Here is a 26,489-nt window from a genome sequence, read left to right as displayed (position 1 = left end):
TTGTTTAGAGTTGTATTCAAAACGTAATCAATTGCAAATTTATTGACGGAATCTGACTATGTTGTGTTTTTATTGTTGATTCTATGTTGCATTGTGTTTTTGTGTTTGATTTGATGTAAAGCACTTTGAAATGCCTTGATGCTGAAATGTACTATACAAATAAAGTTTGATTGATTGATTGATTGATTGTATTTATAGTTTCAGACGAAATCTCGAATTATTTGTAAATGTTAGTTGAAACAGAAACGACATCTGACACCGAAATAAACGCTTGACAAGTTGTAAGATATGTAAGAAAAAAAACTTTATTTGTGACTTCTTAACAAAACACATTACCAGATTGATGAAATCATAAGAACCACTATTATCACTGTAACAATGATTAGCAGGTGTACAAAAAAGTCATGAACAGATCTGTACGGACACAGTGGACCGGTTTGAGCCAGTCACAGCTCCCGCACCCAGCGACTGAGGAACATTCACTATACACAAGCAGAGAATACATCAATTTTATCGTTATTTTTTACAACATTTTATGTTTTTATATACATTTTTTTTCACTTTTTTTTTTTTTTACTGAGCAACAGACAGATATGCAGGATGAGTAAATGGTTCTATTTCACATCAGTGTTTGGTTGATCATTACAAAGCTCAACACAAGTTTAAGAATTGATTTTCTTAGCTATGAAAATCGTACGGGTAAAAACATTAAAAAAAAGGCCTTTCAGAATATAACACAACAGCATCGTGTATATCTAGTAGGTTGAAGTTGTTTTCAGCAGGATAAAAATGTGAATCTTTTATTTGTGTTTCCACAATTTACTGTTCGCAATAGTCTCTTTATGAAATAGACGTGTGTTTACTTGGATGGATGACTTTCAACATGGGTGTATTTTCTAGTATCGGATCTATATGTATTCCAATACACATTGGAGAAGAAAAAAAAAACATATCTATGTATATATAGTATCTATATAGAATCTGTTTCCTTTGCTTACAACATGCAAACAGCCACTTGGTGATCTGACAGCACAGAAGTATGTCTGCAGAAAGTCGCAGAGGGGGCAGGAATCAGGGAGAATGGGAGGGATGGGGCCATATAGCAGCACCTACGTACATACCCCAATGGTGATTGGCAATACGATGGTCTAAAGAAAGGAACACTGAGGTGAAATTTTCTGGCGCTTTTAATCATTTTTGTCCTGATGCCTACTGCTTCGAACAGTCTGGCCAACAGTGGTTCACATTTCACCGCTCAAGTTTGGTACTTGACATGGCACTTCCGGGCAACCTTGTTTCAGCAAAAGCAATAAAGCAATAATAACAACAGTAGGAATAATAGCAGAATTTGTTTCTTTTCTTTTTTTTTTTATTTGACCACCAATGACTTCACAACAAACACTTTCACCCCCAGTTAGTTTGATTCCCCTCCCCCAACTCCCAACCCCATCTCTTAATTGAATCAAAACCTTAGTCCATTTCCACTGGCGATGAACTGTGCTTCACCCTCTTTGTAAGTGATTTGAATCAACCCAAGTTGATCAGCTCTTATTGAGGAACTCCAATGTCTTTCCTCGCACAAAAGTATCCCACCGATTTTGCTTTCCTTTGCGCTGGACCAAGGCTTTTTGCTCCCCTCCATCTCCTCTTTTTGCCTCTCCATCACATCCAGAAGGGCATAATCTGAGGTCCTGCTGACCTATCAGGCGTCTTCACTATGCCAAGCTTAGGAACCCACGCAAGAGGTGACAGAGCTGCCAACAATGAACAGTCAGAAGGTGAGAGTCGCCCGCAGAAGCGCCCAAGCTCGCTTTGAGCTGAACCCGAACCCAAGGGAAGGGGTAGCAAACGCGAGTGTGTTGCATTGTATTCCTGCGTCGTTATGTGTGGCTATATGAATATACACAAATGTTATACGATGTAAAAACTGCACAGTTCACTGAAGGAGGGCGACTCGAAAGAGGCCAAACCATGTAGATCTGAGGAGTCGAGGGAGGAAACAGGCAGCGGGGGCAAGCAAATCCTACAAGCACTGAAGCAGTTGAGGCAGTGGTGCAGAGCTTGAAGAACAACTACTTAACATTCAAAGACAGAGGCGGAGGGATTGAACAGAAATGAAGCGACAAGCAACCTTTCTGCTTCTGAGCCATATAATACACTCTTTTATTAAGCACTGGCCTTCAGTTCTTTAGCTTCCAGGAAGTAGTGTGGGTTCTTGATCTGAGCTTGTTTTTTTTTTTATGTGTCCTATTTGGTAGACAGTGTTTGTTGCTTTTTTTCTATGTGTGAGGCAAGAAGAGTCTGAATTTTAGTTTGAGTGGGTGTATCATTAAGACCATATTGAGCCTTGCCATGTTTTAAGAGGATAGTTTGGAGGCCGTCCGTATAAGCTGCATGTAAGTTCCCTAGTTATTTCCAATTCCCACTTGACAAGCAATACCACAACAGTCTGATTCAGCGTTACCCTATGGAACAACTATATAATTAGGCAAGCAATAAAGCAAGTGCAACTGATACATAAAACACAACTGCACTCACGAACAGTAAAGTAGCATTTTTCCCTTTTTTGTTTGCAAACAGCACATTTTCGCATTAGCAATTTAGCAAAAAAAAAAACCCTTAGGTGTGCATTTCTATGTTTCTGTCCATTTTCTACAGATTATCTTTCACTGTCAACCAGCTAAAGGTCAACATTTAGTGTATTTTTTTCTTTGAAGCTGGTAAAATATTATTGTGTTGACAATTAACTTAAGATGCTGTATTTAAGCCAAACGGGAAAAAAAATAATAAAATAAAATTAGCTTTCAATGCTGACTCTAAACAATCATGTCTATTTTAGACTTGTTAAAAATACAACAGGGGCATGTAAAGAAACATGAAAAATGCTCAACCCCTTGTAGCAAAAAAATCACCTGAAATAAATTTCAGTCTTAATGCCACCAATGTGGCATATGTATCATAATATTAGTGCCAGCAGATGCCTATCCCTCACATTCCATAATCTATTGGAAGCATTGTGCTGCCACCTAGGGGTTGGAGGTATACCTATTAATCCCTGATTTTATTCCTTTTCAGACTATAGTTCATTTAGCATATGCATGATAGAGAAAAAGTATTTTTATTAACCGTAAATCAATTTAAGGCAATAAACCCAAAAGCTCCGCTCACTTCCAGGAGTTTTGAGATTAAGCATGTTTAAGTTATAGAACAGTCCAAAGAAGAAAACACATAAATAAAACAAATAGGATAAAAAAATCACAGCAGCTTCAGAAAATTGTTAGCAAAGAATAATTGGCAGAGAATGGACAAAAACAGTTCTTTTATCTTTTAACCGTTATACTATTTCCCCATCAGTCTAGTCGCATATCTGTTTTAACAATTACCATAGCAGCATATTGCTATTGCTGACAAAATACTCATAAAACTAACTCTGTACAATCAATTTCAATAACTTACTAATTCCCAAAGAACTAGGAGTTATGAAGCCCCTTACTTATAAACTAACCTGGGGACAAACTTGCAGGACAGCGAGTGCAACTCAGTGCAGGTCTTCAGCCCGTCCAATGTGCTGTTCCATTAAGACAGCTCTGTCAAAGCGTGCTCCAGCTACTCTCATCTACCTCATACTCTCAAAGGTCCTTGTCTGATGAAAGATACATAGGAAATATTATAACTTTTTTCTTTTTTTTTTTCTTTTTTACAAAAGACTTCATGTTCTGAATTCCTATAAGCCCTCTGTAATACTGAAGAGGAAAGCTTCTACTTCAGTCGTTTTGTTAGTTTCCGTTTGGCTTTCACTTCACATTGGCTTGGCAAGAAATAAGAGTGCCAGAGACGTTGACATCAACTGCTTCAGCCGACAGTGGTCGGATACAAATAGAGCACCATCTATGGCGCATTTCTGTTGTCAAATGTATAAAGCAGATAGCGGCTTGGGGGAGTGGATGGTAAATCACAGGAAGGCTACGCTAATGAATAAATTGGTTTTCGTTTCAATTTGGTCCAGCCTTTGGATTAGGAATATTTGTTGTTCAGTTAATGTGAGAGCCAAGGCTGCTCAAACGAGCCTTTGGCCACTGTACAAGGTCTATGCAAACATGGCACAAGGGAGACCCCTTGGTTATATTGTGCATTTGGTTTATTTTTCTGGCTCTGAAACTGGTACGGTAGATTAACTGGTAGCTCTGCTTTTTGGTCACCTCCTTCTCCTCTAATCATCCCCGCTGTCATCCTTTCCCTTATCCTTTTTGTCCTTCTTGTCTTTCTTCTTCTTCTTCTTCTTCTTGGCCTCGTCCTTCTTGCCAAAGCTTATGAAGTCACCCTTGTCATCCACGGGGCCCGGGTCATGGCGGATGGAGATGATGGCTGGAGATCCGGGGATGATGAAGGCCTCTGGTGGAATTTCTCCAGGTTTCAGAGGCTGAGGAGGGATATAGCCTTGTCCAGCGCCGTATCGGAAGTGCCAGCTATTGCTGTTGACTCCAGCACCCACCGGGGGAGAGAGTTCCCCACCGCCCTCTCCATCTAAAAAAACCCACACACACACACAAAAAAAAACATAATAAAAATGAAAGATGTTCAATGTGAGTAGCATTTGAACTGCCTGTTTTATCAAAGAAATCTGCTGGACATCTATGTGTGAAAGTTCATGAAACATGTCACCACAATAAATATGATGCTTCATGTTACGAGTAGTTTCCAGCTAATGGGCAGAAAATTCAGAAAAACGCAGACCATATCCTAAAATTAAATGGTAAAAAAAAATACAAATGTAATTCCCATTTTTCATATAATAACCTTCAATTAGAAAGCCAAGCTTGCTTTACGCCCCACACTTTAAGCTAGCCTTGAGAGAGTTGTTGTGACAGTCGTCTCAAAGACTGACCTTCTGAGTAATTAGTTGATATTTTATCATTTTCAAGTTTTTTTGACAAGCTACAATTTCCAGTGATTTAAGACTAAGTGTTCCGAACAGTCAGACTGTGTTAGCAACTGTTAGCGAGTGTTGAATTAGGAGACAAGTGGTTTGTCCAGAGGTTGCTGAATTGTGCGCTTAGCAGCTCCCATCTACAGTATATTCTGAATCCTTGCTTTACTCTGAATGTCTTTTATGAGCTAGAGCTATTATTTTTTAGAGGCCTTAGAGGCTGTTCTGCTTTGGTTAATAGAAAGGTCATAGAATAATCTTAGGAAATTTTAGCAGCACAATATTTTTTGTGAAAGTGCGGTATGTTTCGTAAAACACTTTCAAGTTACTGTTATGCTCCGAGGTAATATTTATGGCTCCTGCATGTGAAGGTGAGTGCTTTAGGCTCTGCACCCTTTATCAATATTTTAGACACTTGTTTTGGGAGTAAAACAAGAAGCAGTTCTTGAGTTTTCGTTTGGATGTATTACCGTGTCAGATAATAACGACTGCACAAACTGGTAAACATTACTTGACTACTTATGTTATTTTTGTTGGTATGACTGTATACCTATTGCTGTTTAGCTGTTATTTAATAGATATTTAAAACTTCATATCTTTTGAAACCTGTATTTTTCTAGAAGGCAAAATGCATTAACAGCTTATCCCCAAAATACTGTAAAAAAAAAAAAAAAATAATAATAAAAAAAATCCTCAATCTCATGAATGAAATATTGTGTATTTTCTTATGTTGGAATATATAATCATACTTCAAGAAAACCATTGTTAAAATAGAGGCAGCTGGTTGGAATTCAATGTAGGCTAAGATCTGATCACGTGTCTTTATCATATTCAAGTTATTCTTTAAGATTTGGCTGATTTCAACCAGAATTTTGTCCTTGAAGAAATAAGAAACTGAAAATAATAACTAAAACAAATAATCATCCAGCTTAAAAACGTTTTGATTTGTCAGTGTGATATTTTGAAGCATTTTCAACTTTCAGACTCAAGACGCGGAAATATCTCACCTCCCACTTTCCATTCCTTTAGCTTCATAAAAAAATACCCAAAATACCCAGTTTTTTTTCTTTTAACAACTTAGTGCTTTTGTCACAATCACAGAAAATAAGGCAGTGGCTGAGCTGAGAGTTAAAGTTGTACTAAAAAAGTACTGATAGTAATCAATTAAATGGTACAGAGTACAGAGTACCATTTAATTGATATTTAATGGTAAAACTGACGTGTGTACATTCTCCCTTCATGTGGGTGTCCAGTGGACAAATTCATGCATCTTGAGGTCATGTTCATGGAGCTGGAGATAGATGGTCAGTCTAGGTGTAGAGATTTTACTGGAAATTTAGAGCCAGCTCTTTGGAAGAGTTCATCGAGTTCACAGTGCCCTCTCACCTCAATAGAAACAACACTTTATCCATTTATAAGCTTGAAGAAAAATCACATGGCATACAGTCTTACAATATTAATAAGTCATCATATTTAGGTCAAGTCTACCTCAAAAAGTGCTCTCTGGTGGCTATCAGCACACAACTTCTGTCTGGTGAAATAGGGCCGCTGTACTATTTGAGTTCTTTAAATCTGATAACTAGATGTTTCTATGTTTAAGAGGCCTACTTTGAATGAAGAAAGAAAGTTCTATATTAGCCCTGCTCATCTGATGACTAAGTTGTATAATACTTTGTTTTGAAGCAGCAAGACTTTCTTAAATATTGAAGGTTTTTCCACAACAGTTGTTTGTGTAGCAGCATTTCGGAGATTTGATATTTAATAATAATAAAAAAACAAACAAAAAAACAACAACAACAACAACAGAATGACAGACAATATATGAATGGGCTTTCGAAACAGAATACCACAATTGATCATTAGGTGATAGCAGTGTTATATTTGGCAACTACATTTTGTCCTTAAAATACTTAAACTGACCATGCATGAATAGAATATTGTTACACAGAGTATAGTTTTGTAAGATAAATCTTGTCATTTATGAAACCTCAAAGACACATTTTTACTTTTTTTTTTTTTTTTTTGGTTTTATAACGACCTTGGAATCGGCTCTATTTAATTTATTTACTAAGTTTTATTACTTGCATTACAATTTGTTAGAAGTGACAGCAGTGAGTGATTATTTTTAGAACTGCAATTTGGCCCCGATGACTAAAAGCAAGGTAAGGCAAGGTAATAACCCAGAGAGCTTTTTAATGTGCCAGTGTGATTGGTTTTTGTGTTTAGATGATGCCAGCTACATAATCCCACCACGTAGGAGGCCAGAGACAGGGATTCACAGCCTCTAATGCAAAAAAGAAACTAACCCAGCTGGCAAGCCAAGAAAAAATAAATAAATCCTATTTTGAAGGAAACAAATAAAAATAAAAAAAAAACCTCAATAAAATATACCTGTTGGAGTCAAAAGGTCAGACATTTCAGAGTGAAATGCAAAGGGGTTATTAGATAAGATGAAAAGAGAGAGAACGCGTGAGAGCGAGGCAGTCAGCAGGGATGGGGGTGGGCGGGTTTTGCAGACATGGTGCTCTCAGGCCCACACCAGTTCCCTCAGCGCTGACCTACTTTCAATCTGGATTTTATTTAGATCAAACATGAGCCGTTGCAAAAAGCTTCTTCTTCTTCTTTTTTATTTTTTCAATTCCTTTGTAGGCTATTTATGACATTGCTGGAGTGCTAAAATTGTTTTAGCCACCGTCCCTCCAGGACAAAACTATAAAAAAAAAAAAAAAAAAAAAAATCTGCTACAACCGGGTGCATGTTCTCGCTTTAAATCGCCTCAGCAACAGGAGGAATATCATGCGCTGGCTACAAAAAGAGCGGGCGATATGGACATGATTGCACAAGTCAATAGATAGCCCTGCGTAACTGCCACGTTTATCCATTCAATGAAAAGCTGGGCGCATCACAGAGAGACCTGTGGCAAGATATTGAGCCACAACTCACTGCAAATTGATTATCTCGCCCCCTAAAATGCAATGATGGAAGCAATTGATGTTTCCAGATTAAGAGAGGGGAAGGGTTATTGTATGATGCAGCAACGTAGCAATGCAATGTGGCTGCACCACAAGGAAGAAAAATAGACAACAAATATATATTTCAAGGCTTTAAATAAATTCCAAGAAAATGAGAAGACATTGAAAAAAACACGTTAATTTAAATCACATTCGTCTTGTGTTTTTGAAAGAAAAAACTTCAAAGTAATTTTAAAAAAATAAAATAAAATTTTTACTTAAAAGTCAAAATAATCATGTTAACAGTGTGATTGAGGTAATTTGATGGATCAACCATTACATCTCTCATGTCACTATAAGCAGACTCATTGCCGTAATGCCTTAATGATGTCTGTTTCTGAGGATTATGAAATTTGAGAACATGGTCTGTTCGTCTGCACTTAATCTGGGTATTAAACCCAGCAAAACACAGCGGCGTTTGGAACCCCTATTTAAATGATATCCATGGTTAGCAGAAACAGATTACATCTGTGGATGATCGCAAACATTATTAAAATAAACATCAGATTACGATCTGTAAAATACCAGAAGGCAATTGGAATAAAAAAAAAGAAGATATGTGTAGAGTTGGGCTGCTTACCTATAAAATGAAGCTAAACTGAAGTTATTGCAAGTTAGGTTTTGAAAACTGCTAACATTTCCCACTTTGCAGTTCATAAGGTATAGTAAGCCAATGCAGGTTTGCTGTGTGAGCAGATAGCTTGACTAATTAATGAGCTAATGTCAGCTTGTTATACTTATTCTTGAATTACACTATGCAGAGCAGAAAAAGCAAAAAAAATATTATAATTCTACAGGATAAGCAGTTGAAAACAACTGGCAGCTTTATTGTGATGATAATTATTACTATAAGTTTAATATTTAATGCATTTCAGTGGAGGTACAAACATTGGTTACTTTTTCTGTTTTACATAAAAGTGATTAGATCATGTTACCGTGTTTAATTTTTTTAATAGCTATAATACGGACAATACGATTTCTATTTTTTACCGTAAACTTTAGTGACAATGCTCACCGTGCCACAGGAGACAATTTAAAAATGACTTTATTGCAACACATCAGTTTGCTGCACAGAAGAATTTAGCACAAATTATCTACATCATGTCTTTCAACATGCAATAGTTCTCACTCTCAAGTGAATGAAGGTAGAAACTTTGCGTTTACTTTTGACGCGCAGGAATTCTCTATAATAGTGCCAAATATTACACGCGGTCCAGATGTTACATCAAAATCTGCTGATGAATTCACGGCCTGTGAAAAGTCTGTCACTGGAGCTGCAGTGTGCTTTTTTATATTTAAGCTTACATATTGGAGCTCAATAATCAATTGACTAAATCATTTTCCTCTCTGAAACCCGTGATATCGATGAAACATAAACGTTTTAAGCAGTTTATTGTCAGTCTTTTGCTACACTACAGTAGATTTTCTTGGCTTAAATCTTTTCTGATGTCGTGGGGATTATTCATTAACACGAGGATATAGTTTACAATAGATAAAACTGAGAGTAGTGTATTTGGGTGGACAATTATACATATGTGATCATCCACAAAGTACATTTGTAAACAAATTTTTACCACAAATTTTAAAGCACATTTGTCTTTTATTATAGTAGCACTCTAAAAAATGTAGACCAAAAATAAGGTTAGTGGCACAATATTTTGGTACCCATTGGTACTAATTTATAGTTCTTATTCTTATTTGCAGAATAAGAAAGTGTTGCATTTGCACATACTTATCTCTAGTTTCACTAGATTGTTTCGTTCTCTATTTCATCTAACCAAAGCGCCACAATGCTGGTTAAATGCAAAATTTAGTAAACTCTATGTTTAAATTGTTAAATTAGAAAAGACTGAGATTGCCACTGAAGGTTGTTATGAAGATGAAAAGCAAGTTTCTGAGATGATTTTTGATCTTCCTAACCATTCTGCTCGCTCTTCGTGCCTAAAACAAATGGGTCTGTCATATTCATAATACAGGGAAACAAAAAATCATGGATTATTAATTAGAGGTTTCTAAGAGCTGTAATCAACTTAAAAGTAAGCTTCCCTCACATTTATTTCAACAGCAAATTTTAGCTTCAATAACTGAGTCACCAGCGAAAATCAAAACACAGCAATCACAAGGATCAAATGGTCTCTTTTAGACATTTATCTCTACTTGCAAATGCAGTGAGTGGACAGTTGGCAGGTCAAAAGCAGTGCTTAACAAGGAAAATTACTTATTTTATATAAAATTCCTCATAACATGTGTGAAGGATGGTTTTCTGTTTCTCCAAAACCCCCAAAGATGGAACAAATGCCTCTTTATCTCAAAAACACTTTGTTTCAGTAAAAGAAAAGAACTTATGAACTAAAGATACTATGAAGGTTTTGATATGCATGTTTCTCTTCAACGTCAATTTGTCACGTTATTCTGAAACCAATTTCAACGGCAATAAATGATAAATCTAATCAACAAATGTAAATTTTGAGGAACACAAAGCAAAACAAAAAAACACTTTATTTCTAAATATACCAAAGTAAAATGTCGGCTTTCATGCAATTTTTTCACAATATAAAAAAGATCTTGCTCCTGCCAGGTCAGGTTTGACAGTAAATGTGGCTTAATAAGACATGGAAAAACAAAAAAGGAAAATAAAATCAAGGGAAAAAAACAAAAACAAAACAAAAAAATTTTAAACAAGCTTTGCTTTTATGTGCAGGATTCTGACACTTCCCCCCACATGTGGGTCTTGGCACAGGCAAGAGATTAGTCCTTAAACTGATCCTTTGGGGAACGTTTGTTATCAGCCAGGTAGGATTTTGCTGGATTGCCAGGGTGGAAGGGATAACTATTAAGCTGAAAAATAAGGTTATCACCAAAGGCACTCTATCAAGAGCATATTTCATGATAGACTATAACCAGCTGGCACTTTTCTGTGCTGAATTTTGATCCATCAACACAGAAGCCAGAAATGCAATTTAAAATGGGTTCAGCTCCATTAACTGCTTTGTGCTGGAACAACACTGGATAATCTATTGATGTTTATGCTTTTTCCAGAAAACTGTAAAACAGCTGAAACACTGACTTCCTTTAAATCTCAACTAAAAACCCACTTGTTTAGAGTTGTATTTGAAACGTAATCAATTGCAAATTTATTGACGGAATCTGACTTGGTGTTGTATTTTGATTGTTGATTCTATGTTGCATTGTGTTTTTGTGTTTGATTTGATGTAAAGCACTTTGAAATGCCTTGCTGCTGAAATGTGCTAAACAAATAAAATTTGATTAGATTTTTTTTTCTACGCTTCAGAAAGTAAATAGTGTGGATAAAAAAAAAAAAAAATAAATAAATAAATAAATAAATAAATAAATAAATAATGGTCATGTTAAGAAGGTCATATATAAGACTGGAGATTATCTGTAGATTTTCTTATCTTCTTATGAATTAGTTTGTGACCATTTTGTCTGTGTAATCTAATTTATTTGTTGACGCAGTATATTGAGCACAGTATATTCAATCGGTAAATTAATATTATAACATGGTTTTCAATTATAAATTTTTGAAAATTGAGTCTGTAAGTAATGTATTTCATTAAATTGAGGTAAATAAGTTTTCACTTTTTCCTACTCCTTTTGAAACCGAAAAACAGTGGTAAACAAGTTATTTTGTTCTTGCTTACGTATGCACATGTTTTCTCTGTCCTACTGATTGCTTATTTTCTTAAATAAATCAAATCGAATCTCTTGAAAAATCAAATTTATAAGAGAGTCCTTCAAAGACTTTCAGAAAGTCAGCTTAACTTTTGCATAGGACCACTTCCAAAGATTCTAAGAAAGTCTGGCTCCTTGGAAGTGTGCACTACCAGAAATAGAGGGGTGATTCAAAATTCTTACACAGTGCTGCAGCTCTAATCAAGTATTGTTGCAGTACCTTGGAAAAACCCTGGAGCTTCTCGGGTTGCTATGACAAACCCTCATCCCGGTCATTGTTAATTAGGATATTGATAATAATCAGAACTATTCGTCTGTGTCCATGTGTGTGTGAGAGCAGGTCCTGCTCCAGATTGGTACAATCATGACGACATTTGTGCCTTCTGTGCTGCCGCTTCTCTGACACGTTTAGAAAATTTCCGGAGATAAGCCTATTTCAGCATATGATGAGCTGAAATGGATTATTGTGTAACTGTTGGTAAGCAGGTCAAGCACAGCTCCTTGTGAGGATGTTGCCATGACACCTGAGGAGGATGTAAGAAGCCTCATTTCGCCTAACCTGATGTCCTAAATATGACAAAAAAAAAAAAAAAAAATAGGGTACTTTAATTTCAGTCTTGACACAGCTCTATTTTTCAAGTGAATCCCTCAAGAGGTCAGGCATGAATGGGAACACGCATCGTACGTATCCGAGGCAAGATAGACCTAAATAAGCCCCGGTTCTCCACAGAGAATCATCTCAACTTCCCATTCTTTCCGCCTAATATCACACTGGCTGAGTTTTCTTCCTCGTTCTGCTCCCACTCCTGTCTGCAAAAATTCCATTCAGAGATACACCCGGTTGCGATGGAAACTGCCTTCACCCGCTCCCCACTGATGGTGGGTGCGGCTGCTGCAGCAATCTCTCAGTTAGACAGTGCGTTGCCAGGCAACAAGTCACATGCCGTTACCTAGCAACAACACCACTGCAGGAACCTGACAATCCTCTTAACCTTTCTCTTCCTCCATCCCCCCGCACCTCGCATTTCCCTCTCCCCCCCACCCCTCCCTCATACGCCTCCTTTGCTCTTTCTCTTTCGAAACTGCTTTTAATGGATCTCTGTCTCTTTCACCCCCGATATTTGATAAGAGCTTGCCTCTCCCTCTGGCATGAAACACATGTCTCCCTCATCTGAGCCAAGGATCGCTTATATAAAACGTGAGTTTAAGGGATGCTGCACTTCGGTGCACAGCAGCACACTGGACAAGTTCATCATTGCAAAAGATTAACTGTAGATATGATATTGTAGCAACTACAGAAGATGAAAATGTGTCACAAACAAAAAAAAAAAAAAGTCTGAACCTCTGCTAAAAGTATGTCATTGCCTAAGCTCTGAAAATATTGCCAAATTCAACAAAAAGAAATATATATATACAACTACTGACAGGGAGGAAGAAACCATCTGTCACTGACTGTCATGCTACCCTTCACCTTGAAGTCTCCAAGCCTGTTCAAGTTCCTGAAGCCGGACAGAAAATCAATGAAGGGAAGCTCAGCTGAAGGGAAGGGAGCACTTTGCAGCGTTGCAACAAATTCACAAACATATTCCAGTCAATTTTTTGCCACTTTCAACAACTTGTAGTAGTACCAGATGGTCTTAGTCATTAGCTCAGAGGTATACGTTTCTGCAAATGACGCAACACTCTGCAGGTCAATTCTGGGGCCAAATGTCTTTGCCTGTAAAAAGAAAAGTAGTTTGGCCCTGTTGTTGCACCAGAGGCAGAGATAAAAGAGGGAAGACGGGCAGCAAAGAAACCAGGCTGGAAATCAAATGCAGGGCAGCTTCATCTAGAACTGTTGGTCTCCTCACGTGAGGTTCCTGCTTTATCCAGCGTGCCACACAGTGCACCATAGTTAGTGAGTTTTGAATTGTGGTCAAGCAGAACCTCAGAGCCATCCTCAAACTCGACAGTTCACTTTATTGACCAAGATTGGGAGCTTGTTAGTCCATGCATCCAGACAGCATATTATCAAGGATCACACAGGCGAAGATGCTGCCACTGGACTTAAGGCCCCAGCACATTTCATGCAAAGTGCTGAAATCGGTACAACACTCTGTGCAAAGTGTTGTCTAATTGGTCAGAGGTTTGTTGGACAACAATTTTGATATTTCGTTTCAACCGGTCCGCTTCCACTTTCCGACTGATGAAGACTTACGTACATTTGTACTTTTCTCCACTAAATAACTCCTTTAAAACCAAGACGGGTGAATGGTTAATAACTCCTGCATTGGTTTGGAGTAGGATACGTTATTTTATTTTTTTTTGTGTGTGTTTTTTTTAGATTGTTTAGAATACCTCATGTGGTCAGACAAGTTCAACATGAATGAATCCATGATTCTACAAGTCAGACTGTAACCAGGTCTGGGTGTGGCTAGAAAAAAAGATGGGAAATGAGGCTTCCACATTGGTTTGGACAGCTTCTTTTTGTCCTGAACACTTCATCTTTCTTTGCAGTTAGTGGCTATCTTTGTCTGATATTAACATTTGTTTGATCATATGAATCATAGAGCTTACAAAAAATAATAAAAAAAAAATAGAAGAAAGCTGGATGGGGCCAAATGCTTTTTTCACTGGACTGAAAGATGCAGAACCTCACTCCAAAGATCCTCCACTACTCCTTAAAAGTTGAAATGTATCTTCAATGTTGTATCCAACTCAGGAAAAGTGATTTCCAGCTGAAAATAAGAGCATTTGTTGAGCAGCAGCTCACCATGCTGCCGGCTGCTTTTAAGGGAGGAATCTGTTGTTTATCTGTGGCTCTCCATGAGCACCTTGGGCATTTGGCATCTCATCTAAGATTTGCATCAACATCAGCTTGGAGTTCCAGCTGATGCAGACTTCCAATCAATAATTCTGTCGAATAACCCGTAAAATCAAAGCAAAGTTTAATTTTAGACATTAGAGCAAATTCACAGCTGAACATATTCCTGTTTAAGGATGTCATATCGTTTGCGTTGCAAGTTTTATGGAGCTACTGTTTTTCCCTGTAGCGTTGCCTCAGATAAAGGTTATTAAAAGAAGAAGACTGACATTTTGGAGCGTTCACTCATCCATATAAATGCTCAGAGTTAGATAAAAAGAACCGTTCCTTGATTAAGCTGGTAGCTTGCCTTTGAGATTGAAAACTTACCGCGGTAACTATGGCCGCTAATCCAAGAAATTAATAAAACCCAATTTGTAAAGTTTCACGCTTTCTTTACTTGTTTGTATTTGCAGGAGTTTTAAGCTTTTTTTTTTTGTCAAATTAGTGATGGTTTTTTCTCAGATATTTATCTGCTAAATCTGCAAGAATGCTTTTTTTCTTTTCTAAATGAAGCATTACAATATTTTAAATTAAAGATGTGTTTTCCTAAATACCTCTTAGAATCTTAGATTCAGGTTGTTGAAATATGTTGAATATGTCTTTTTGTTATTGTTCTTTTTTTTTTCTCCCAGACTTGCAGCAGAGATTACCTCATGTCAAATCCTGTGCATCGCCTTCTGATTACTGCAGTGCTGCCACTCACCTGCAGCACTGGATACAGTAGGCCAGTTCTGCACCAGCATCCCTTGGGCACCCTGCATCACCGAAGACTCCTCCATGTGGACAGAACTAGAAGACAGATCCAACATCCAAACAATCATTTGACAAATTCGATTTTTTATTTTTGCGTGTGTGTGTGTGTGTTTCTCATTTTGATCTACATGGGTCTAAAGTAAATGAACATGTTTTAGCAATGGGAGCGGAGGAAGCAAAGGAAGTCGTTCAGTTGGTGTTCGTTATGCTTCCAAATATTGAACTACCATTAGCCACATCTTTCTAATCGGCACTTCTCCCTTTGCAGTGAGGGACGGTTGTTTACAGCATTGCAAACGTTAGCAACTGAGTAAAATTTAAAACCCTGACAAAGTCCACGCCTCCAGGAAACAATCATTTCACAACAGCCGAGAACCCAGACCCTGCATGACACAAATTGTACGACAAGGGTCTGAGTTTTACCAGGCTAGAAAGAGGAACGACATGCTAGAATTTCCTGGCAGATGGCAATGTTGAGTACAGACTTGATAAAACACAGTGAACCATAACAATTAGATGATGTCACACCCGGAAATCATCAATGACTGTGGAAAGTTCTAGATAAGCTGAAGAATTTATGAAGTAAACTCTTCTTCTAAGCCTGTGTAGTCTTCCTCCAGTCTTTGACACGTTAGCTTTTTTTTCCCACCTAATTTATACTTTCACCTCCAAAATATCTGGTTAAGGAGTGGCTCAATCAAGGAAAGCAAGTTGTAGTCAGTGTTCTGGAGGCTGGACTGCAGGGAATGGGGTTTCACTTCACAATCTTCTAAAAGATGCACAGTATGCACAGTCATGTTCATTACTGAAAAGTTTGCTTGTCTCAGTAAATTACAAAGTGAAACAAATTAGTTAACATAATTAAACACAAATTGATTTTTTAAGGCTGTCTTCTAAGCATAATTATTTTCTCTACGCAACAATTCTGATTAGAATATTACATAAAGATGAATTTTTAAAAAATCCATAAATCTGGGCATAGCGAAAAGCATGCTTAAGCCTGCTGAAAGGTTGTTATTTTCAAAAGATACTTGTAATCTGAAAAACAAGACTCATTAGAATAGTCATTCTCAATTACAGAATATGACAATATTCAAATTTTATTAGAAACTGAGTTATTGGTTTTCATCACTCGGCAGCCACAATCTTTAAAATATTTCACGCTGAGTGTAATGAATCTATATTATACACGATTTGTCTTTGCGTCAAAAGAATTACCTAAATCAACTCCTTAATGATATTTTAATTTACCGGGAAATAGTTGTATTTTTGTCAGCTTAGGTTTTTCTTCCCTTCTGGCTCTGTGTTACACAAATAGAAAGGTTTTCCTCTGAGAATTTAATGCTTATACTAACACCCCAGTCGTACACATTTTCATAAGAACAGCAGGGTGCACTAATGGAAAGAAGAAGATAAAAGTCAAACCACTGTTGATGGTATAGTTTGCTAAAACAGATTTGCTAGGAAGTTTGTGAAAGCTCCAGCGAAAGCACTTAAACTTTTAACTCCATTCTCGGAACATTTGTTTTTCACTAAGACTGTCCAATATGGAAGTTGAACATTTTCTTTTGACAACGTCAAATAAAAAGTGCATTTATTGATTATCTTGTATGCGGCATATGTAAAACAATGAATTTAGACATTAGAAACACGGGAAAAAGTAAACAGTCTATGTACTGACTAAGGCCTGAAAAGTGACTGGACAATATAATTCTTGTATAGTTCTGTGTTTTGGAAATTTGTTTTGTTTTTGTTTTTTCCCCCCAATTTATAGTATTACTATAAGGGCTGGCTTTGGGGCTCAAAGCACCAACAAGTCTACTGCTGGAAAAATGGAAAAGCATTTTGCAACGCTGAGGAATCAATTTCACTGTTTAACGACAGAGTTTAAGTAGGTGGAAATGTCTTAAATAGCTTCCTAAGTAGATAGGCAATGACCTCTACAGTCAGTAGTGATGTCTTTTCTACTTGGCATTGTGTTAACATACAGTAAAGTGCTTCAGACTAGTTAATTATTGTAAGTCCTGCTTGTACAGAACTGGTCACACGTGCTAATAATCAATAGCATCCTCAGTCACTATTGATTTTTTTATAACCTACGGAAAAAGGCAAAGGGTTACTTGTTCTCTTTTTAACTCCCTGATTATCTATTCATTAGACTTTGCTACTGTTTGAGAAATAATACCATCTATTTTGTGTTTTCTGCATGCATGAGATAAATAATTTTAGCACCTGATAAAGTGAATGTGTTCTCATGGTAAAATTCTAACAGTAACTGTATGTTAAAATTAGAACAACCTATATACAGGTTGTTTAAAATGAAAATGTGTTTGTTTTTTTTGTCACTCAGATATATTACATATACAGTGAAATATTTCAAGCCTTTATTTCTCGTCATGTTGATGATTATGAACTCCCTGCAGAAAGTTGCCCAGGACGTTTTTGCAAGAAGGTAACTATGCTAACAATTGTCTCACCATGAAGTCAGATTATTCTACTCCGCCGACAGCAAATCTAAGTTTTTTGTTAAAGTTTCTTCTTGAGTACATATGTTTATTGATTTATCTAAAGTAGACAATCAGTATAGAGAGCTATGTAGCTTCAGCTACTACGCCAACCCTAAACCCATCGTGTGTATATACATTGCTACGTATGTACAAATAAAATAATTAACCTTATGAAAGTGTTATGTGGATGCATACTGACAGGTATGACCGTTGGTCAGTACTGTTGGAGCAACATGCAGAATGCAGAGCGACACGTCCGCGCCCTTGTTGGGGCTAAGGGTTAATGCGTGCAACGTCTGCATCTGCGTACGTTACAAGCGTTGTCATTTGAAGAGATGGCAGCGGCAAATTGCAGAGATGATTTATGTTAATCCATGTCGTGTTTGAAGGCAGCGTTTGCGTTCTGATCTCCTGCTCACCATAAAAAATTAACACTAATAGCCAATTAAATCAACCTTAGATGGAGCAGATGACGGGACAAGTCTGTGGTAAGCACAGATAGCATGAAATTAGGAGAGTTTTGCACAAAGCGTGGGGATGTGGAAGGGAGACTCATTAGTTCCTGATGTTCCAGCTGTCCTCATTTCCAAATGGAGAAGCTCTTAATTTTATGTTGCTATGGGACTTCAACCATTTTAAAATTCGACTCCGGTTGTTTCAATATTTCAATTTTTTTTTTTTTTGAAGAGTGAATTGTTCTAGTAAAAATTGAATCAAGAGTCTTTTTTCAGTCTAAATGCAATTTTAATATTCTGCTTGTTAGTGTGTGTGGAATATGTATTTAATTTAGTAATTAGGACTTATGAGAACTTAATAGAAGACATAGTTCACATAAGTTCAAACTGCCCCCTGATAGATGCACACATATGCATGGAGGGGAGGCTTTAAAGCAGAAATTGATGCATGTGTGCATCTCATAATCTGAGAAAGGTCATCGTCAGCTCATTTTGTCCTTCATGCTTCCTGCGTAAAGACTGAAAGGGGCGGTGGGAGGGGGAGCGACACTCTGAATGTTGATGACCTATATAATACTACACTGCAGAGGAAGATGATTACTGGATCCACAGCTGGAGCTGCTCAGACTTTTTTTCTCCAACGGACGAGGACAGAGGTTCAAACAAACTCTGGGGCGTACCCAGAAACGGTTACTGAAAGTGAGGAAGGGGAGCTGGGGGAAGGAACTGAGCAGCAAAATGATGCTGCTGTGCCTTTTTTCAGTTTGAGTAGGAAGATGTCCGAAAAGAATTTAGCTTCTATATTAGAATACCCATATTGGTTGGTTAAACCTAGGTGAATCAACAAAACCAATAAACTATTATTGGTAGATTGCTGTGGTACCAGGCAGTTATTATAACATTGAGACACTAAGGCTTATCTGACTTCTAGTTCAGTTTTGTAGAAAGGCACAACAAAATATGAAAATAATGCTCTGACATTGCCCTACTATGCATGTGACACTGTAAGATCGAAGTGAATGTGAAAGTGAATGTCAGATAAGACTCTGCAGCAAAGTTCAACTACATGAAAGGCCTTTGTGTCATTTCTACAGAAATGTTGCAACTGTAACCCAAATATCACAGCAATAGCCCAATAATAATATTACTTAATATCACGGTTAGTTGGCTTCATTGATGGAGATTCCCTCAGACAGACAGCATGACGTACTTTCTGATTAGTTAGTTGTAATCAAGTAATAAATACACAACCATTTCAGGAAACTCATTCCATTCTCAGAAGATCAGTTGGTTTTAAAATTTAATAAATATGCCTGTTTTGATGCAACAGAACACTGTGAATTCCACACCCATGATCCCAATACTGAGGGACCGTTCAGAATGGAAGCGCATTAAAAACAATGTGATGTGAGAGGCATGGATAGTCCGTTACTCCCAATAGGACAGAGATGCCAAGATAGGGAACTCCTTTTAGATGTTTTCTTCTTCTAAAAAAGCTTTCAGCTGCCAATGGCCTCACACCATTTCATATATCAATTTCATACCTATACCTACGTAATGCTAATTTGTTCCTTTCAACTTCCACTTTGTACCTTCATGCAGAGCATTTTGTTCAGTTCATCTCTCTTTGCAGCTTAGTATTGCCATAATTTACAGGGATAAATAGAAAATAAAATAAAAAATATATGTATAGTTTGATTTAGCAATACATTTTATCTTTCTGAAAAGTTATTGATCCATTTACAATGTTATTATTTATTTATTCCTTATTTAGGCCAGTTGACTCAAATTATGAGAGGTTAAGCCCTCTGATCCAACCCTTCAGCTCTAAGCAGCCTTCTGCTGCAGATATTATTTACACACATCCACATTTTTTTGTTTTGTACAATAAACTATAAGCATATTCTGGAAAATTACTTCCATCTACAGGCTACGAAAGTGAGCATAAAACATTCTCCTGGTGATAATGAATTGCTTTTGACAATGTAGTTAATTTTTTGGGCTTTTATACAAATACTTTGAGTAATTTCCTGCCTCAATTCCCAGTAGCTTAATCCCAAATTTAGTATTTCAGCACGGCCAAACACACTCTGCTCCGCTTAGGTAATTTCTGAGTTCATAACTTGATTTATTCATTCAGTGCTTTAAGTACAAGGGGCCTCCATCATTTAATAATGTGTATGATGTTCTGTTCCTTATTGGCTTCACTGCATTACCTCCCCATCGGGCTCTGCTTTGATTCCTTCTGTGGGTACAACACTGTGTTGCTTTTTCAAAAGTAGCTTGTGCTAATAATATTATGATATTGCTGATACTATCTTTTCCCATTAAGTGTGCTCAGTAAAGAGGGTATTTCATATAGCTTAAAGTCAGCGTTAAACTCTACTAGGTTGCTGTGCTTCATCAATAAATATCCCATGTTATGTTGGCGCCAACTGCACATTTCGACAATGGTGCCTTCAGTTTGCACACTGTTTCTTGCCACACACAACACTTTGCGTGTCGATCAAAAAGTTCAATTTCTACTTCTCATCTGATGAAAGATTCTTCCTTGACATGTTTGCCTCGTCCCCTAATTTGCTTGTAGTAGACTGAAAACAACTCTTCCTTCATTTTTGTTAGTTTTACATTAAATTGATTTTTCTGTAAAGCTTTATATAAAAAGCCACTTTTTACATAAAGTGTCTGGAAGTCTAATTATTTGTTATGTTAAACCAGTTCTTCCACACTGAAGTCCCTCATAAGTAACCGTGCTCCTACTGGTTGTTTTTTTTATGCTCACCTGGCCTGGCCTTGATGGCAACCATTTTGTTTGGTTTGAAACCATGTGACACAATAAAGCTTTGGATAGTATTTTATAACATAACCAAGCTTCAAACTTTATCCTTGACCTGTCTGGATAAATTGATTGATATTCTCTAATAATCCTTCATATGCCTATATGGGGGCTGCACAGTGGCGCAGTTGGTAGAGCTGTTGCCTTGCAGCAAGAAGGTCCTGGGTTCGATTCCCGGCCGGGGGTCTTTCTGCATGGAGTTTGCATGTTCTCCCTGTACATGCGTGGGTTCTCTCTGGGTTCTCCAGCTTCCTCCCACAGTCCAAAAACATGACTGTCAGGTTAATTGGTCTCTCTAAATTCTCCCTAGGTGTGAGTGTGTGTGTGAATGTTTGTTTGTCTTGTATGTCTCTGTGTTGCCCTGCGACAGACTGGCGACCTGTCCAGGGTGAACCCCGCCTCTCGCCCAGAACGCAGCTGGGGATAGGCACCAGCAACCCTCCCGACCCCATTAGGGTTAGGGTAAACAGAAAATGGATGGATGGATGGATGCCTATATGGAACAACTTCATTTTTTCTGAATTTAAATTGCACGCGAATGAGCTCTGTATAGTAATTGCATGCCTTCTAAAGTTAATCTGGAACAGTGGATTTAATTTCGTGTGATCCAGGTGGCCGTTTGGAAATACATTGCACATTTTCAGATTTTTATAATCTTTGAATACAATCTTGTTTAATTTTCCTTTTGGTTTACAACTATACACAACTTAGTGACTGTCCAGCCCCTAAAATCTCAATAAAATCTATTGAAGTTGTAATTTAAAAAAATGTGACAATGTTTAAGTTACTCTTAACAAAATACTCTTTGTAAGCCTTCACTGAAGTAGAACCTGAAGGTAAAAGGACTGTAAATGTTGCATTTATTTTTTGCACTTTACCTCAAAATTGCCAGTTCTGAGATAGGTTCCTGCCTGTATTATTAATAAAGGAATGTAATAATCATCTTTAATGCATCAATCTGGTATCTAAAGACCAGTTGTTCTTCAGTACCAAACATTGCATCCAGCATACATTTCTTGCTTTTACATTTATAAACTAAAATCCTTGTCACCATCGCTGAACTTCTTTTGAGAAAACGTTCAGAATGTATTCATAAGTTCACTTGCAGAAACTATGCACTTGCATGATAATGGGACTATGATAAAAATTTCAAAATAGGCCTAACAGCTGAAGAGAACATAAAAAGTTGGAGGGGGAAAAAAAATGCTTACCTCTGCACCCCTGCTCTCAAAGACGCAGAGTATCGCCAATCAGCATTCGGGGCCTTCGGCTGAGAGATCGAGAGAAAGAGGAGAAGAGAAGAGAAGCAAAAAATGGAAGGAACACACAGAAAGAGAGAGAGACAGGGAGGGTTGAGAGTGAGTTTAATTTGATCTCATACTGTGCAGAGGCAGGCTGGGCCATGGTTTCATCAATTATTTATGATGCACATCCCAGGTCAGGATGTGGTAGGAGGCTGCACTTGTGTCCACACACAAGCAGACACATTAGCATACATACACACATATTTTAAACATGTTTGCTTCTCAAAGCCAATATGACAGATTTTTGACAGATCGTTACTTAATCTTGCTCAAATGTGAAAGCTGGAAGGGTTTGGCCGTGTCCCTGAGTGCTCATGTATTTTATTACACTGATGTGTGTGTGGGTTTATGTGTAACTCGAGCTAATATGTCTGCTAGTGATGAAACTGGTCTGAAAGCTGGAAGATCCTTGAAGACGTCCCTTACAGTTGAGACCAAGAATGCAAGAAACTTCATTGCCAAAACAGTTCCGTTCCGTGGCATTATTGGGTAATATTCCAATACCGGTTTACGTGTTGGTCAATGAAGGGAATTTATTGGTTCATCTCACCCATACTTTTTAGGCTGACTTTGAAACATTTATATCTAATAAACAACTTACTGATTTTATTACATGAGAATTACAGAAGTGAAAAAGGGCTAAGTGGAAATTTGGGGCAATGTCAACAAACGTCTATCTTACAATCAGTCGGACCAGATATTTTAGTAAAATTAAATGCTAAAGCCAGTTTCATTAGAAATCAGGTGAATGGATGTGACTCAGCTCAATTCAGATGGAGTCTCTTGTTTAGGGCTCTGCTAAATCTTTTAAATATAATGGATTCTAACATCCCACGTCTGTACAAATCAGGTAAAATTCTATGAAGCGTGAACAGGGTGTTTAACTCTACTACACCATAACTGCGTCTTTTACCCTCTAGCAAGCTGTCACACTCAGAAATGGTTGAGACACTAATAAAAGGCAAAACATAGCTTTGTTTTTGTTTTTTTTCTGAAGGTGTAGATTTTATGTCAACCTCAAAGTCTGAAGCACAAATCTCTGAATCATCAGGAAAAGCACTGGTCCCTTGCAAAGCATCAGGAGTGACACTAATGCAGAATGAGTGCTGAGCTCGGCATGGCTGTGTGATTGCACATTACAAAGTGGGAGGTGAATGAAAGCAATGAAGTCTACAGGGAAGGATCAAACTTGACATAAAGGAATGACATCTTACTGGTGAAAAACACAGCCCCACTGAAGGTAGTCATACTGCCCTCTCAAACATTTCCTGTTTTCATTGAGCAGCAACATGGAAAGACAGAACACAAACCTAATATGTACAATTACATTTAATATAATATAAACTGACCCACCTCTGGGCATATCTGAAGTGAGGCATCGGGCATACTCAGTCTCCTTACAAATCCACTTCCACTAGTGAAGAAACGGTCAGCGCCACTACCCCAGGTGCCGCTGATAGGCCGACCCGTGTTGTAGAACATGAAGGTGTCGCTGCCAGAGGTGGCGGTCAAGCAGGTCTTGTAGCAGTACGTTTTTGTCAGGGAACCATTCCCACGCACCTCTATGTAATGAGGTTCCACTTTAAGGTCTCTTCGAAGCACAACGTTGTTATTAGGCTGTCCCGGGGCCCCTGGACCTCCTCCCCCGCCTGCATTCACACTGCTGCTCCCGCCATCTGGAGGAGGCTTCTGTGACCCACAGCAAGAGGAGCATGAACCTGGCTGTGAGCAATAGGCATGGCAGCGGACAATGGCGAGCACCACCACAGTGACCAGGAATACAAATGTTGTGGCACTCAAAGCCACAATAAGGTAAAGAGTCACGTTTGACAAAAACCATGTGGTATGAGGTCGCATGACTTTCTTGGTATCAGGTGCCACTTTTGGTGCCACCTCCATGACTGCCACATTGATGGTGGCCGTAGAGGAGAGAATTGGCTCGCCATGGTCTTTCACCACAACTGTTAGAGCAAAAGAAGTGGAGTTGTCCTCCAGGATCCTTCGAGTGGTCCGGATCTCTCCGGTGTGCTCATGCACTTTGAAAAGGTCCAGGTCAGTAGCAGTCTCCAACACGTAGACCAGCCAAGCGTTCGGCCCAGCATCTGCATCATATGCCACCACTTTTGTCACTAAGGCACCAGGCTCTGCATTCTTCTGTACCGTCTCTAGGGAGCGTGTCCCATTGCCAGCAGGACTGACTATCAGTGGAGCATGGTCATTCTGATCCATTATATAGATGTAGACGGTAGCAACTCTGCTGAGCGGAGGAATGCCCCCATCCTGGGCTTTGACCTGGAAGTGAAACTCTCTCAGTGACTCATAGTCGAAGGCTCGCAGGGCATAAGCCTCCCCTGTATCGGCCTTCACAGACACATATGAGGTGACAGGAATGCCGTGGTTGTTGTCATTGAGCACTGTGTAGGTGATGCGTGCGTTCTCTTTGATGTCTGCATCTTGAGCTTTCACAGTACACAAAGAGGCCCCATGGGCATTGTTCTCAGTCACATATACCGTGTATGAAGTCTGCTCAAAGCGTGGCGGGTTGTCATTAACGTCCGCCACATCCACCTGTATGGTCTTCTGGGAAGACAAGGGAGGGTTTCCTCCGTCCGTGGCACTCAGAGTGACATTGTAGGCATCAGTGGTCTCGCGGTCCAGGAAGGCTGAGGTAACCAGGGTGTAGTAGTTTCTGAATGACTTGATCTTGAATGGAAGGCCTGCTGGGATCTCTAAGGTCACCTGCTTGTTAGTGCCGGAGTCTCGATCAGTGACACTAATGAGGGCTACTACTGTGTCTGCACGGGCGTCCTCCCTCACAGGGCTCGAGAGAGATGACAGCACTATCTGAGGGACATTATCATTTACATCCACAACCTCTACAACCACCTTACAGTGCGCTGCAACGGCACCTGGGCCTTTATCCATTGCCTGGATGTACATCTCATAAGAATTGGTCTCCTCATAGTCAACATTGCTCCTCACTCTTATTTCACCTGTATTGGTGTCCATGCTGAACATCTGTCTGACTCTCTCTGGAGTGTAGCTGCTGAAAGAGTAATAAACCTCTCCATTTGTGCCTTCGTCCAAGTCAGTCGCATTCAGTTTTATCACCAGGGTATCTTTGGGGGAGTTTTCTAACAGTTTTACCTTGTATACCGAGTTGTCGAACACCGGAACGTTGTCATTTGAGTCCAGGACCCGGATGTTGATTTTGGCCATGCCTGTTTTTTCAGGTATTCCACCATCTACAGCACTTAGAATTAACTGGTGGTAAGGCGTCTGCTCACGATCAAGGGGCTTTTTGAGCACTAGCTCTATGTGCTTTGTGTTGATTGAAGGTTTGTTTGATACCAGCGCGAAATTCTCGTTTGTGCTGAGCTGATACATGCGGACAGAATTGGACCCAATATCTGGATCTTGAGCGTTTTCAATTGGGTAACGAGAACCCGGCATAGCAGATTCTGTTATTTCCAGTTGATACTCGTCTCTGGGGAACTGCGGCGCATTGTCATTTGCATCCACAATCTCCACCTCGACGTGGTGCACCTCTGTGGGGTTTTCTACCATCACCTCCAGATTAATGAGGCAGGTGCTAGACAAATCGCACAACGCCTCTCTGTCGATCCTGTCATTGACGAGCAGTTTCCCATTTTTGGGATTGACAATCACGTAGCGCTTCCCGCTGTTGGAGGTTAACTTGATTTTTCGGGTGGAGAGCCTTCGAATATCTAGCCCCAAATCGTGCGCCAGATCACCTACCAGAGCTCCGTTTTCCAGTTCTTCTGTGATCGAATACCGCAGCTGTCCAAACCCAAGGCCACAAAATAAGGAAAACAGCACGAAATAATAAAAAGGCACATTCCTCCCTGTCCAGTTGCATGTCCCCGTCACAGCCATGGCAAGCTCACAGGATCCGCAGACGGATTAAACGCACCCTTCCGCCTTTTTTGCTTGCAGTATCTCGCATCCCAGCACCTCATGAAGGTGGGCTAATTGGTCTCCCGGTGAATGAAACAGGAGCGGCTCATCCATCGCGTTGCCCAGCTGAAATCAATGCTCCACGGAGCACCCATATTTTTCCTTTGTCTGTGATGCGTTTTTTTTTTCTCTCCTCTCTCCAATGCGCGTTGCTGACGGGTGTGTTTCCCAGCCGCTGGA

General features: G+C 38.8%; 1 protein-coding gene across 2 annotated transcripts; it reads right to left on the bottom strand.

The window, feature by feature from the left end:
- Positions 1–282: 282 nt before the first annotated feature.
- Positions 283–26,489, bottom strand: LOC122844314 (protocadherin alpha-C2-like). Of its 2 annotated transcripts, none has more exons than XM_044139615.1 (4): positions 23,685–26,489; positions 22,239–22,297; positions 15,180–15,265; positions 283–4,524 (listed from the first exon to the last, which is right to left on the bottom strand). In XM_044139615.1, the coding sequence occupies exons 1-4, from the start codon at positions 26,226–26,228 to the stop codon at positions 4,211–4,213; spliced, it is 3,003 nt and encodes a 1,000-aa protein (XP_043995550.1). In that variant the 5' UTR covers positions 26,229–26,489; the 3' UTR covers positions 283–4,210. The 2 variants fall into 2 exon arrangements, with proteins under 2 accessions (XP_043995550.1, XP_043995551.1); XM_044139616.1 differs by having other exon boundaries at positions 4,391–4,524; positions 15,127–15,265.

The sequence above is a fragment of the Gambusia affinis genome, linkage group LG15 (assembly GCF_019740435.1).
Source record: "Gambusia affinis linkage group LG15, SWU_Gaff_1.0, whole genome shotgun sequence".
NCBI lineage: Eukaryota > Metazoa > Chordata > Actinopteri > Cyprinodontiformes > Poeciliidae > Gambusia > Gambusia affinis.
Note: the sequence above shows the minus strand (reverse complement) of the source record. Positions and strands in the feature narration are given on the sequence as shown.

Bases quoted from the DNA above. Each gene is read 5' to 3' on its own strand.
- LOC122844314 (XM_044139615.1), bottom strand. From the start codon at position 26,228: ATGGCTGTGACGGGGACATGCAACTGGACAGGGAGGAATGTGCCTTTT. The intron at 22,298-23,684 runs GTGGGTCAGTTT...TCGATCTCTCAG, and splicing joins CACTTCAGATATGCCCAGAG to CCGAAGGCCCCGAATGCTGA. The intron at 4,525-15,179 runs GTGAGTGGCAGC...GGGTTTTTTTAG, and splicing joins TACTGTATCCAGTGCTGCAG to ATGGAGAGGGCGGTGGGGAA.